General features: G+C 35.1%; 1 protein-coding gene across 1 annotated transcript; it reads right to left on the bottom strand.

Annotated features, from left to right (window-relative positions):
* Nucleotides 928-11,934, bottom strand: LOC109725430 (probable UDP-N-acetylglucosamine--peptide N-acetylglucosaminyltransferase SEC). The gene is made up of 28 exons (XM_020254623.1): nt 11,472-11,934; nt 10,632-10,777; nt 10,403-10,501; nt 10,187-10,237; nt 9,305-9,421; nt 9,170-9,226; nt 8,231-8,350; nt 7,974-8,036; nt 7,791-7,869; nt 7,180-7,289; nt 7,042-7,095; nt 6,888-6,955; nt 6,676-6,778; nt 6,363-6,565; nt 5,802-5,898; nt 5,635-5,706; nt 5,442-5,518; nt 4,967-5,083; nt 4,802-4,886; nt 4,002-4,169; nt 3,655-3,765; nt 3,465-3,551; nt 3,052-3,179; nt 2,860-2,942; nt 2,558-2,663; nt 2,303-2,449; nt 1,912-2,032; nt 928-1,390 (listed from the first exon to the last, which is right to left on the bottom strand). The coding sequence occupies exons 1-28, from the start codon at nt 11,698-11,700 to the stop codon at nt 1,277-1,279; spliced, it is 3,012 nt and encodes a 1,003-aa protein (XP_020110212.1). The 5' UTR covers nt 11,701-11,934; the 3' UTR covers nt 928-1,276.

Raw genomic sequence — 14,597 nt, 5'->3', positions numbered from 1 at the left:
TAACAGTTATTACTAACAATTCATTAAAGAATTTTAACTCTAGAAGTATATTTGAAATATGTTAGAACGTAAAAAGAGCATTTTCAATATTAGTCTTTTAAGAGAGGTAAATCAAAAAGTCAAAAATTTTTCCGGAGCCATATAAGCAATTGCCCCTAAATATAAACAAATAAAAAGCATGTAACTAAATGCATTGCACGCATGTCGAAGAATTTTCTATGCAGTAAAACTAGGCCGCCGCGAGCCGGAAGGACTACTAGTTCTTGAAATTCCAGTTCCCGGACTTGCATCTTTGAGGACAATGATCTTCTCAATTAAGGGAAAAATATAGTATTACTAAATATAGATAGATGAGAAAATTTGTAGTATTAGATATAGATGTAAAAATTGAAGCCCTACTTCTCATCACTGTTCTCTTTTGATCAGTGATAGGTGAAATTTTTTCATTTTTTTCAAATGCTTTTATCTAAGATATTTATGTTACATCCTAAAAAGCAAGCTTCAAAGCCTTTTTTTCAGGAATTGAACTTTCAGAGGTGGGCATAAACTGGACCCACATAAAGGGGGTGCTTGTTTCATCCCATAAGATAAAAAAATTTCAGAGATTTTTTTTTTTTCAATTTTTCGCCTATTTGATTTCAAAAATACCATCATTACCATTTTTGAAAATTTATTTTCTAAATTTTTTCAGGAAAACATAAATGCTTATTTTTCATAAGATTTGAATTTTTTCAAAAAAATAATTAGTTTTGGAAAACTTTTTTCTTGGAAAATTTTTTTTCCATGCTTTTCTAGAGGAACCAAACAGGCCCTAAGTCCTCAATCAAATTCTTTGCTGCCACTAAAAAGAGAAAAAAATTAAAGGGTAAAAAGCAAAAATATATATATATATATATATATATATAAACAAAATTAGACACTGGTCAATATGTGAACACCTTGAGAAGGGCTCAAATTATAAATAAATAATGAGCTCAATCTCCTCTAATAAGACACCAAAGGTTGAATCGCATATAAATTGAGCCACACATACATATATATATATATGACCTTAGATATAGCAACAACAGATACTAATAATAATACATAAATGCTTAACACACATAATAATACAACCACTTAAATCTTCTAGCCCAACAGCTACTCAAATCTTTCTTACTGTTGACATATAAATTTGATCGCTGATCGCGTATCGGAACAACGAACATGCAGTAAAACTGCGACTCTTTTGACTCCTTTTCATCTTTATTTACAGAGCCTCATGTTAGCAGTCGGACTACCTGTCGTACGGGAACTCGGCGTTGTTTTCCGTCACCTTAAAGGGCTTCGGATGCTGGCCGCAGCAGTAGAGGTTCCACATTTTGAAGTAGGCTCTATCGAGATTCCGCACCTGGAAAAGGTTTAAAATGTCAGAGGCTTATGGAGCTTCGGCGGAAAGAAGGTCGAATTCTTTGTTAAAATGGTCCCAATTGCACGAAACCATGTAGCTTGTTCACTTCATTAACACATTAATGAAAACTCTTACCGTTTGGTTCGGGGTTAAGTAAAAACTTGTTATTCCAGAAATAGAGTTAAGTTCAGGGTTAAGATAGGGTTAGAGTAATTGTATTTGGTTGAGAATTGGGTTTAGTCCAGGTATAGATAAAATAGTGTTTGATTGAAGTAGGTGGGATAAGAAAGATAGTGGATAAAATAGTATTTTGTTTGGTTGTAGTGGGGTGGGGTGGAATTGGGTGTTTGGGAATAACTTCGGGGTTAAGGGGTTATTCCACCCCTTAACCCTGAACCAAACGGGTGTATGATTTTTTGTTTGACAATTTTTGGCTTAAGTTTCAAAAAGCTTCTATTTTCTGTAGTAGAGAAGCTGCTTTAAAAGCTGGATCAGACGAGTAATTTGGCATGAGAGCTTACCCATCGAGCAGTGTCAAAAAGAGGGCAAAACATGCGAGCTTCCTTCAATCTATCTCTAAGCGCCCTGAGCTTTGCGGGATTTAAAGCCAGTGTGACAGCTTTTTCTTCATACTCTTGCATACTGAAAAGGACAAAGGATAGAAATCACACCAAAGTTCTCCAATTTTGTAAAAGATAAACTGATCAACTATGAAACCCTAAATTGCAAGATAATCTTCATAATTTTCCCATGATAATTTTAAAACATAAGGGCGGCGAGTGATGAAGTTTGTAGTGTTTAAGAGATGACATACAGGTTTCAGTATTCTGGCGTGCAAAGCGGAAAGCACAATATTCGTAATTTATGGTTTTTTAACAATTTATCAATATTGTAATATGTCAGTTTAATTACCTGCTTACAATCATCTCTTCGCCAACTCCAGTAGCTAGACACAATGAGCCGGCCACTCTAGTGGCCATTTTCTCCAGCGGTCGTGTAATCATCGGCAATCCGGCCCATAATACATCTGTGCCTGTGGTGTGTGCATTACACAGGGGCCTGGTAATAAAAAGGGCCAGAAAAAAAAAAAAACATCTAGCAATAAGCATTAAATACCAAAGAAACATGAATGCGAGAATTATTATTTGCCAAGAAACACCAGCTCACGTGTCAAGGAAGAGATCCGCCAAAGCGCTTCGACGAATGTGCTCACTTTTCATCGCTACGTCTGTGAAAATGATCTGATCTGGCCTCACCCCCTTCGCAACGGCATCTGTCCGGGAGAATTTTATAAGATAAATACAACTAAATTGTTGAATATTGTGCATGTAGGAATCCTAAACAGTTTTTTTGTAAAATTAAAATAATCCTAACATTGCTGCAGCTCAAAGTAAAAGTTTCGAAGGTCATTAATCTGTTAAAACGAAGGGCTGAGCACTGAGTATGGAGGGCCTTTTGAATGCACTTACATGTTCGCAACCTCATCTCGCCTGAGGCTGGAAACCTTAGCAGCCACAGTACACTATTTGGAACTCGTCTAAGGATATTGCACCTGCGACATGTTAAGCATATGCAAGTGTAAATAACAATAATGTACAACATCGGAGACTTGATATATTTAGATACTTTATGTATAGAAGTATATTAAAAAGCATTATTACCAAGTATTAAATACTTCAGGGTCCATCTTGTAAAGCTGATTAAAGCATGCGAAAATAAATTTATCTTCAGGCAACCCATAATCAGACCGTTTGTGTTTGCAGACCGGATCGAGAACATCTCGGTTTTTCTGATGATCATAATAAAAAAAAATGTTAGTAGGAAATCACTGTAAGTCAAGAAGCAAAAGCAATAAGTTTCAGAGACGGTTATCTGCCTTAGTCCCACTTTATCACCACTTATACCCATACTCCTTCAAATAAACCCTCATTATTGCAGTTTCCTCTCATGTCCAACCAAACATGCAAGGGGCATTGTTCTCAACCACGACAGCAGTGTGCCCCATTAAGAAAAATGTCATTCCATTTAAATATATTTCCAAACCAAATTGTGCCTAAAACAACGAGTTCGTTACCTGCTTATAATCATTCACGAAGTAGCAATGAGGCAGATGGACAAGATTCTCAGAGTAAATATGTGCGAAGCGCGTAGGCGAAACAAACTGCAAAGTTGACAAAAGAAGCATAATGCATCAGAAATTAAGGCACTAAAAAATAAGCAGGATAGGAGGTTAGTATTGATAAAGAGAGTTTATTGTCGCAGACCTCATCGGTGACCAAATAGTCGATGTATGTTGCACCAGTTGTCCCGGGAAAGCCCATGTAAGAAACCTGAATAGGTGCTGGTTGCATAGCGAAAATTTCATTTCTAGCACCCTAAAGAAAAGGAATCAGACAGGAGTCAGGAAAAGATAACTAACAAGATTACATGGTTTTTCTTCTTCTTTTTTTCTCTTTTTCCCCCTCCTATGCAGATTGCTCAGGTAAGATCCGTTAGTTTTCATCAAGTAACAATAATGACAATACATATTAAATGTATCAATGCCTTTACCGAGTTAACCTGGGTGTTTTTAGGTTAGAAGCAAAAGAAGAAGTCAAGAAATAATGAGCACCTTGGTATATCCATTAAGATTGACTAGGATCTGTATCTTATCATCGTTGATCAACCTGGCGATCGCATCAGATGTCATAGAAGATACGTCAATAAAATGCTCGGCTTCAGACTGAATACGCTGCCTCCACTCAGTGCCATCATTTTGACTCAGTGCATAACAGAAAACCTGTAAGCATAACTGGCTGTCTGCTATCAGAAATCAAAAGGCATGAGAATCACTATTTAAAGAAAGTTCTTTTACAGAAACACATTCATATACACATGCCCAAAATAAAGTATGAGGAGCACTATTTAAAAATATACATACAGATGCAGCATTTGAATTCTCACAAATGTACGGCCAAAATGCATTTTTTTCGGGAGATATCACATTCAAAGAAGTTGGTTTTGCATCAAAAAGAATTTGTCAAGAAGGGCGTAATTCAAGAAAATGAAGGCCTCTTGTGGGGCATGGATATCCAGCCCAGGCATCTCTTTTATTCACTCGAAAGAAATATGCCAATTAATCAATGGGAAGTATAAAAAGGTGCCTAACAAGGCAACAAATATATAGTCTAACAGTCCCACTTATTATAATGGGGTGGAATTCACAATATTGAGAAATCATGATTATTAAGACTTTAAATGGATTAAAATCAGAGTCGTAGGCGAAAGTATCAGCCGATAACTTGTTATGGCATCCAAACATGCCCTTCTCTCTCGACGTGAATATGAGATAACTTGGAATTTGCAAGGACACATGCAAAAGTTAATAATTTTACAGGGGTGTATATGTAAACATCTGGAAAGAAGAGTGACCTCAATGTTCTCCCGGTTGTGCATGCCGAAAATAGAGCCCATAAGATGAGATAGAGGATGGTTGCCAAAGTCACTACTCACATATCTGCAAAACACTTGTGCATTTCTATGTTACTTTAAGAAAAAGAGAAAGTAATATCGAAAGGGAGAAAGTGAAATACTTACCCTACCCTTAGCCGACCTAGTCCACCTTCACTCTTCACAGGAATGGGAGGGGGGTGAGTAAAGGGAGGAAGCGTGAAACGAGAAGCTATCAGCGTACAATGAGCAGCATATTTGCGGCTGAAGAATAAGTCATCAGTTAAGGCACAAATCCATCTTTCTAATTACATGACGAACTGATGAATCAAGCTCACACACAGTTACACTCACACACTAACTAGAGGTCAATAGTAAATAGAACCCCAAACTTCATTTGCTGCTCTTATTTAAGAACCCTAAGTATTGAGCAATTTGATTCCAGAAACTTCTTTTCCAATTCTAATGGTTTTCAACAAAGAAATTACCATGTAGTCCAAGAAAAAGAATATTTCATTTTTTTTCTTTTTTTTTTTTGGCCTTTTTTGGTAGGGGCAGGAACCGCAGGGTTGTTCAAATACAAAAAGCTTAAATAATAATAACAATAATAATAATGTGTCACCTGATTTCCAAGGCAAGTATGGGATCAAGTGGATAAGCTATAGCATGGAACGGTTGCACACTTGGAAGAACGGACATCTGAAAGAAAGCATGAATTAATTAAGCTTATGATTTTAGATGAGTTAACTGGATTCAAAATCCAAATTCAAGAAGAATGAGAAACTATTTTCACAATTCAATTGATGAATTTAAACCTTTATCTGCCTTCTAATGATTCCTTCAACCTCAAGGAACTTGTTCTCTCTATCTTCCCAATCACAGACACACTGCACACGGCCAAAGAAAATATGTAATTTAATTTATTGTCACACATGTAATATATATATATATACAGTCTGCTCAAAATTAATCATTAAACTACCTGCAAAGTGTGTAAAAGATTACAAGTTGCTTCCGGAAAGTCTGGACGCAGATAAAGAGCTTGTTTATAGCTCTTTATAGCAGCTTCAACATGTCCACTACAGAAAATCAATCCAGTCAATACATGCAAACAAATATGTCAAAGAGGCTTTTTAAACCCTTACAGTACATGTATTTGAATTTATTCTTTCTAAAATGCACCTATGACCTGAAAAATATATTGCATTTGTATCTATTCACCTCCATTTTCAGCATCTGTGGACCTCACTAACACCTCGAGGCAAAAAATATGCCCTCCTTTTGCATTAACACCTTAGAAACAGAAACTGACTCTAGGTGTTGACACCTTTTGCCAACATTTAGTCTTTTAGAGGTATAATTGTAACGGTCATTTCATGGGTTTCTGTTTCCAATTTTTGGTGACAGAAAGTTAAGCAGAAGGGCATATAGGTAAATTTTAACTTTGGACCACTATACTTGGAAACACATGATTTTGAGAGCACATATGCAAAAACCCTATCTCAAATCTGAAAATTAATTTGGAGAGAACACAGGAAAACACCTGTCCTTATAAGCTGAGGCTAAGTTTGCATGAGCTTCTGCCATAGTCGGCCTTATTGTCACAGCTCGTATATAATCCTGTATCGCTTCATTAACTCTACCAATCTCTTTGAACGTGTTTCCCCTGTTAACTAGAGCATCAGCTGCCACGGGATCTATTCGGAGCACCTCATTGTAGCAAGCTATAGCGTCTGTGTAGTTTCCCTGGCATCAGCAATAGAAAGACAAATTTTAGGAGATTCAATTAAAACTAATATCAAATGCTAATAAAATCAAAACGTTAAAACAAGCTAGAAAAGTAATAGGAGAAGTACTTGTTGTTTATATATCACTGCTAAATTGCTAAAAGGAGCAGATAATCCAGTTGTTACAGATATTGTCGCCTTGTAGAATGAAGCAGCTGCACTTATCATGTTCCTGCAAGTTTAATTGCTCTTTCCCTCTGTAAACTGATCTCATAATATATAACAAAGTTTCACATATTTTCATACTTTTTTATGCAGATTAAAACATCTAAAGAACTCACCATTCCATGTATACATTACCAAGGTTAGTGAGAGCTTGTGGGTGGTTAGCTTGCAGGGTGAGGCATGACTTAGCAAGGGAAAAAAGATGAAATTAGACCATAAACAAAATTGATAAATAAAAAGGAGGCGGAATAGAAAAATGGGATGGCTCACTTGGTAACAATTGATAGCTTCTTCCAATCTACCAGCATCTTTAAGAGCATTTCCCTTTAGGATCACAAAAAAGACAACTAAGCAAGTAATATTTTAACTCACTATTCACTCTATAGAATAAGGGGTATATTAAAATACCAGATTGTTGTATGCCTCCACAAAACGGGAATCATAAATTATGGCTTGATTGTAGTGGAGAATCGCCAAATCAAGCTGACCTTGCTCATAGTAAGTGCTTGCAAGGTTTCCTGCACCAAATATTCATTTCATCCCTCTCTATTATGCTCTGTATCAGCTACATTTGACACACAAATTATACCTCTAAGTTCGACAACTTCAGTTGTAAAAATCACGATCTTCACATTATCCGCTCAAATATTAAAACCAACAACGTATCGCATGGCCCATAAGGAAAGTCATATATATTGCCCAAGCCCCAGGGAAAAACATTTGGAGGTGAAGTCATAAACATAGTTTGAGAGTACCAATATACAGGTTTCAAAGTGTTTCAGGGTGGAAATAACAGCCAATTTGCACTGCCAAAAACAAGATGCATGAAGGGAAACTAACAAATAGATCTTGCCTCAATGATACCATCAAATAATCAGGGGCAATATACAGGTTTCAAAGTTTCAGGGTGGCCAAAACAGCCAATTTGGATTGCCAAAAACAAGATGCATGAAGGGAAACTAACAACTAGATCTTGCCTCAGTGATATTATCAAATAATCTTGAAAGGGCGACACTCACCATATGCCATGGCATAGTCAGGACGTGACTGCAGAGCTTGCTGGTAGCACATAATAGCCTCTTGAGGCATTCCCAAAGCCTGGAAAAGCCAAGTAAAAACCTTTGTTTTCCTCCCAAAAGCACTTCCTACTTCCTAGCAACTTCTGCTGCCTGGTGATATTGTCACAATTCATCAAGGCTTACCTTGTAAACATTCCCCATATTCAGGTAGGCATCAGCATATGATGGCTTGAGTTTAATAGCTTCCTGAGAACATAATCCGACAACAACATGTTATTTTATGTCCATGCAAATAACTGGGTAAAGGCAAGAGATAAATTTACGAGATTAAATGACAAACTAACATTTAATGACCCCTTACATCACAGAATTTGTACATGGCAACAAAATGGACTTTTAAGGCCAAACACATCAAACTTCAATTTATAGGAAAGTTCTACCTTATAATACACGAGGGCTCTGTTGAGATCTCCAGCTTCCATGAACAGCCCAGCAAGATTTGACCATGCAATAGCAAAGGTGGGCTGAATCCGCAAGGCCTCAATGTAGCACTTGTATGCCTGAATAAAGTTCCATATTGCATGCAGCAAGTGACAAGGCATTCATAATTTACAATGCTCAATGATATTATCCAAAATGAAATATCTACAATTGAAGTGCTTCAACAGAAACTAGTAATCCCTTTGCAAAACTGAAATGTTTTGTCCAATGAAATTATTTGAGATTTCAGATGTATATCCCTGCAGATAACTTTGCAGATACCCCTTGAAGCTGCCGTTTTTAATGAAATCCCATTACCGTTAGTCACACTGTCCAATTCATAAGAAATACGCTTTTCATTAGAATAAGTTTTCTAACAAGAGGCATTTTGGAAATACAAGGAATACAAAGTTTCTGAACAACACTCTGAACAATTAGATTTTCAAGAGTAGCAGTTGCATTCACTTCTGACATCGAAAGAAAAATTAGGTAAAAGTTAATGGAAATCCCCTTAACTACAGGATATCGAGAAATGGCTCCCTTAAGTTCACTTTTTTTTATTGGCAATCCCTTAAAAGTTTTGATTTTTCTTAAATTGAGTGATTTTAGCTTAATTAAATTGAGAATTTTATTAAGTTCATTGGTGATTCTGTCAAATTTTGACTCTAATCACTTTCTAGCAAAGGGAACTGGAATAATCCAGCTCATAACAAAGAGAATCATTAAATTGAACAAAATTTCAAATCAACTAGAATAACCACTGAGAAGAAATTTGACGGGCGGTCGATCAAAAAACAAAGTAGAGTTTAGGGGCCTATTTCAAAATGTCCTCTAGATGACGGGGTCTCAGTAAACTTTTACCAAAAAAGTTATGGCATTATTTGCATAAAATTCAGTACCTCTTGAATAAATCCTTGGGATTTCAGCAAATTTCCAAGGTTACTATGGGCATCAACCTAGTCATACAAAAGAAGAAGTTAATATAAACTCTCAAGGCATAGGAAAATGCCCAGAAAATAATTGTTGATACTTGCCAGACGAGGATTTAGTGAGAGAGCCTGTCTACAACACTGTGCTGCCTCATTCAGTTTTCCTTTCCGAGTGTACGCACTAGCCAAGTTGGACCACGCATCGGAGAAGTTGGGCCGGAGCTGGAAGCAGTACACGAAGCCAGCAAAAATTGAAGGAAAGAATTAAGTGAATTACAAAGAGAGTTTTTTTTCCACAAACCAAATGAAAATAAATAAAAAGAAAAAAATGTAGATATTTAGTGCCAAACATATGAAATCCCTGAAATACTAGGACACGTGAAGAAGATTAATAATAATAAAATACTAGAAAATGTGGAGTAGTTTCGCTTCTCGAATAGGTGGACACAGTATACATGTTACAATGCAAATCAACTTATATATGAAAATTATGACATGGATAAATCATAAATGCCGTCAAGAGAAAAGATTTGAGGAATGACAATGGGGAACTAAAAGAAGCAAGCAATGAGAAAAAAAACCCCATATTGCACCAACTTTGGGTTTATTCAATTCAATCTAAAGGTAACAAAACAAAAGAGGAGTCCTAAAACGGACCTGAATTAAAGTAATTAGAGCAGATGGGATATTTCCTAATTTCGGATAGAAAGCAATAGCCTTGCCTTTCTTTTATGCAAATTTCAATGCCATTATTAGCAGTTCCAAAAGAACAAACAACATACCAACTACAGCCAACAATTCTACGAGCATCAAACAAGAAAAAGGGAGTTCGATATCTGACTACAAATCCCAAGGAATACATCAAATTTTAGAAGTGAAACAAAATGTATTTCACCTAATTACTATATAAAATGAGATAGTGAAGGAGTAAGAAGTGCTATAGCAATGTATAGCATCAGAAATAAAAACTTCCACAAAAAATCGAACCTGGATAGCAGTTAAATAATAACGGATAGCAAGATCAACATCGCCTTTCTCCTGCACCACAGAGGATGCACATTGTAAGTTAAGAAACTAATCTAGGTTTATCAAAAACAGCAAGCATCTTTCTGCTGAAAACGAGTATTCATTATTTTCCCCTACTCTCCCTAAGCTCCCACAAAAAAAAATAAAAATAAAATAATAAAAATCCTCATTTGTTACCTTCCATGCATTTGCCATGTTACCATAACACTCCGCAAAATGAGGATCAATTGCCAGAGCTTCTTCATTCTTTGCAATGCACATATCAAACTCATGTAGCTGTGAAGAGCCCAATAAAGATTAGAGAGTAAGTGTGTGTGTGTGAGAGAGAGAGAGAGAAAAGAGTGTGCAATAAAGTAAGAGAGAGAGAGAGAGTTGTATAGCGACACGAGTACAATTAAACAGCAACCTGATAGTATATTGCTCCTAGAAGAAGGAGATTGTCGGTACGCTGTGGGTTCTTCTCATAAACAACATTGCTATGCTCAAGTGCTTTCTTGTAGTTCCCTGCTTTGTAGTTCTGATGCGCAAGACTGAGATGCATCTCCTCATCAACTACAACAATCAACATACCATACTCGCACATCACACATTAAAATTACCATAGCAACAACTACAAACATTTAATTGCTAAAGACATGCACATGTGCGTACGCCACAAATACATGCATAAATACATGACAAAAAACAAAAAGCCTCAAAATCAACAATGAAAACATAATTCAGAAAGGAATAAGCAGATTCTGGAAAACCTTGATATGCGAATATCTGAACTCAGTAGTTCGCAAAAAAGACTTATATGCTTCGAGACGAAAATTACAAAAAATGACTAGGTTAAGTTAATACAGAGTAAAAGTGGAACCATGATATAGTATCTGGCTATTTATGATGATATAAGATTTTACCTTTAAAATAAAGACTTTTTATACTTCGAGGAGCTTCAATTCCTTATTCGAAACTCCTCAAATCTCCATACGCCGTGTTTGTTAAAATGAAAACAAAATTTCCTACCTTAACTAGACAACTTGAGACATCAAATTGATAGCACACATCAAATCATCCATATTTCTAGATATTGAACCAAAAAGAAGAATTTATTGTAGGAATAAAAAGTACGCAGGGCCTAATTTTGTATCCAATACCTAATGAACTCAAAAACTGGATACTCTTAACATGAAATTACTACCCAAAATTAGATCTTTTTGCTGTTAAATCGAGTTCGGAGCAGAAAAGATCCAAAATTTCTCACCTTCCGCCGGATTTTGACTCTGCAAGGGCTTGAAATCGACTCTACCATCGAGCAGGGGCTGCAGCTGGAACGAACCACTCGCCGCCTCCCTCTTTACGACCGCGCCGCGACTAAACCCTAACCAATCGACCACGCCGGAGCCGATCATCGGCGCAGCCGCCGGAGGCGGCGGCTGCAGCTGCAGCTGCGGCTGCTGCTGCCGCGCGTCGCCCTGCAGCGAGAGCATCATCCCGGGAACCCTAGATCCAGAGGCCACGAGCCAGATCCAGCTCGGAACCCCGCAAAATCACGCCCTGCGAGGGGCGCAGAGAGGGAGAGACGATTGGGGAAGCTTACGGAGGGTTCGGGATCGTCGGATTCGTCGCCTAGGGTTTCCTCTTATGGGCGATTTTGGGGAATTTGGTGGGATTTTCGCATCTCTCTCTCTCTCTCTGTCTCTCTCTCTCTCGATCTCTCTAATTTACTGCGGAAAAAAAAAAGAAAAAAAAAAAAGCTCTTAGCTCTCGAAATCTCTTCGGTGTAACGGTTACATATCACTTTCCTGGTGCACATGAAACCGTTATATACGGAATAGAGTATATAGTATGTGAGGTTATTTATGCCTACATGTACAACTTTTAAAATAATTAAAAATAATTAATTTTTTCTTTTTATATGTTTTTTTCGAGTTTTCTAAAAATACTTCCAAAGTATTTTATTCGATAATCAGAATCGTTAAAAGTATTTTACAGTATCTAAAATTATTTAAAATTAAATGTTATAATTTTAAGGGAAAAACTATTTATTTTTCTTCTTGATCAATGCATACTTTGGAAGTATTTAAATTTCATAATTTTTTTTTATTTTGAGTAAATTCATATAATCTAAATTATTTTAAAAGTAGTAATCAATTTATTATATTATTATAGATTACTAACAAGGAAAGAAACAAAAATGGTAATAAAAGAGATCTGCATACGCTGTTTGAAAAAAAATAATTGTTAATGAAATAATCTTAAATTTCTTTTTTTTTTACAGATATTCTAAATTTATGTCAGAAATAAACAAATTAAAAATTCTTAAGCAATTTGAAAAATTAGAATGTGTACGTAATTTAGAATTTTTATTAAAAACTAGGCTTGTTTGATTTATATTTATAATTTAAATTTTTTTAAAAAAAATAAACTGATATAATAAAAGCTAAAAAATACAATTAATCGTTTTTTATTAAAAACGTATAAAAATATATTCGTGACTAATTTAAATCTATTTTTACAAAAGAAAATTATTAACTTATTTTTACAAATTAATTAAAATTTTAACTCACATAATAATTTTATTTTAGTAAAAAGCCCATGATAAGTCCCTCTAATGTACACACACCTTAACTATTTCTATAATCTGATCGTATCACCGTGATATATAACCGTGACACGGTAGGCAACCAAGTTTGGTACGTTGTACCCGGACGGTGATTCGTGGCCGTACACGTGGAGCTCGAGAGACACGGCGACGGTTCGCCGTGTCGTGTCGGTGTCATCGTGTCCTTCGCGTTTTCAAAGGTGGAAAAAAATGGAGAGAGTCAAAATTTTGGAAAATAAAAAATAAAAAATAAAAGAATACAAAAAAAAAAAGAAAAAGTAAAAGGTGTGGAAAAAGTGTTAAAGGGATTTTTTTTTTTAATAAAAAACTTTTATGATTTCACACTTTCTCACTTTAGTGCCATGTGATTTAAAATATATTTATTTTATTTTATTTTTTTATTATCGATTCCATTAATTTTTTTCGTTAAATTAGTGACAAAATTAAAATTAAAGAATGCTAAAGTAAATATTTGACAGATCTAGGTAGGGTATTTGAAGTTTTTTGTATATAATTTAACGAAATATTAACGAAAAAGCTGACAAAAAGATAAAAATGAAACCACAGGACACTAACTTGATACACTTTAAACTACAAGACACTAAAGTGAGAAAGTGCGAAGTCACATGGGTGATATTTCAAGTTTACCTTTTTTTTTAATGGCGTAAAATTATGTAGAGTATGTATATTGTACTCTTAGGATGCGTTTGGTTCGAGTTATCCTGGCAGGATTACAGGCAATCCTACCAGCATTACTGTGTTTGGTCAATCCGCTATGTAATCTAGCTGTTAATGTAGCATTATAAATCGAGTAGGATTACACCGAAAATATTAACGAGAGTGGGCTCATGTATCTTGCATTACTAAAATCCGGTAATACTACATATTAACGAGAGGGAGGTCGTGTATCGAGCTTCTGAATCGACGATCTATTATGTTAAATATGATCTAAAGTATTTAAAACTTCTAAAAATAAACTTCGTAATTTTTCAAAATCATAACAAAGTCTATCAAACATATATAAAATGAACAGTCAAAATCGAACGACGTCCTAAAAATAGATGATCGGATCCTTCAATTTAAGATCGGAGTTATTGATCTTTTATCTAGGTAGTGAATAGAATTTTCTATAAAAAATTTAATCTATTCCAATTCTTTTCCACCGTTAAACTAGCAAGTATTTTCTATACCGGCCATTAAAAATTGTCAATTTTGTGACCTTTTGATCGTAAGGTAATGATATCAAAAAATTATGGAATTTGATTTATAGAAGTTTTAAATGCTATAGATAATATTTAACGATATGGATCGTCAATTCGGATGGTTTATCATTTAAAACGACTTATAAATACGAAAGCGATCGTACGTATATGAATATGGTAGTCGGACTCAAATTATATAATAATTTACTAGAAATAATATTTTAGTGTACTGTTAAAGGTTGTTGAGAGAGTGGGTCAAATGTGAAGTTTAAATTGAAGCAGATTTCCAAATTTGAATTTTTTTTAGTTCTGTTGTAGTTTAAATTAAAGTAGATTTTCAAAAACTAGAGTTTTTTTAAAGGCTAAGTTACAGAAAATTTTATTGTAAATATCAATTATTTTATTTTTCCTTCGTAACTTTTACAAATTTATATTTTACCACTTCAATATTTCAAGTTGTTGCGTACAATTCCCCTTCATCAGGATTCTATCACTATTCCGTCAATTTTTTTAGAATTTATACCGAAAATATCCTTCAAAATAATAAAAATATATTTAAAAGTTTTTTTTTATATAAGAAGTA

This window comes from Ananas comosus, linkage group 20, assembly GCF_001540865.1.
Source record: "Ananas comosus cultivar F153 linkage group 20, ASM154086v1, whole genome shotgun sequence".
Lineage (NCBI taxonomy): Eukaryota > Viridiplantae > Streptophyta > Magnoliopsida > Poales > Bromeliaceae > Ananas > Ananas comosus.
Note: the sequence above shows the minus strand (reverse complement) of the source record. Positions and strands in the feature narration are given on the sequence as shown.

Coding starts and splice junctions, on each gene's coding strand:
- LOC109725430 (XM_020254623.1), bottom strand. CDS start 11,700: ATGATGCTCTCGCTGCAGGGCGACGCGCGGCAGCAGCAGCCGCAGCTG. Junction 8,037..8,230: donor GAGCCCTCGTGTATTATAAG/GTAGAACTTTCC, acceptor TTATGTTCTCAG/GAAGCTATTAAACTCAAGCC. Junction 7,096..7,179: donor TGGAGGCATACAACAATCTG/GTATTTTAATAT, acceptor GTGATCCTAAAG/GGAAATGCTCTTAAAGATGC.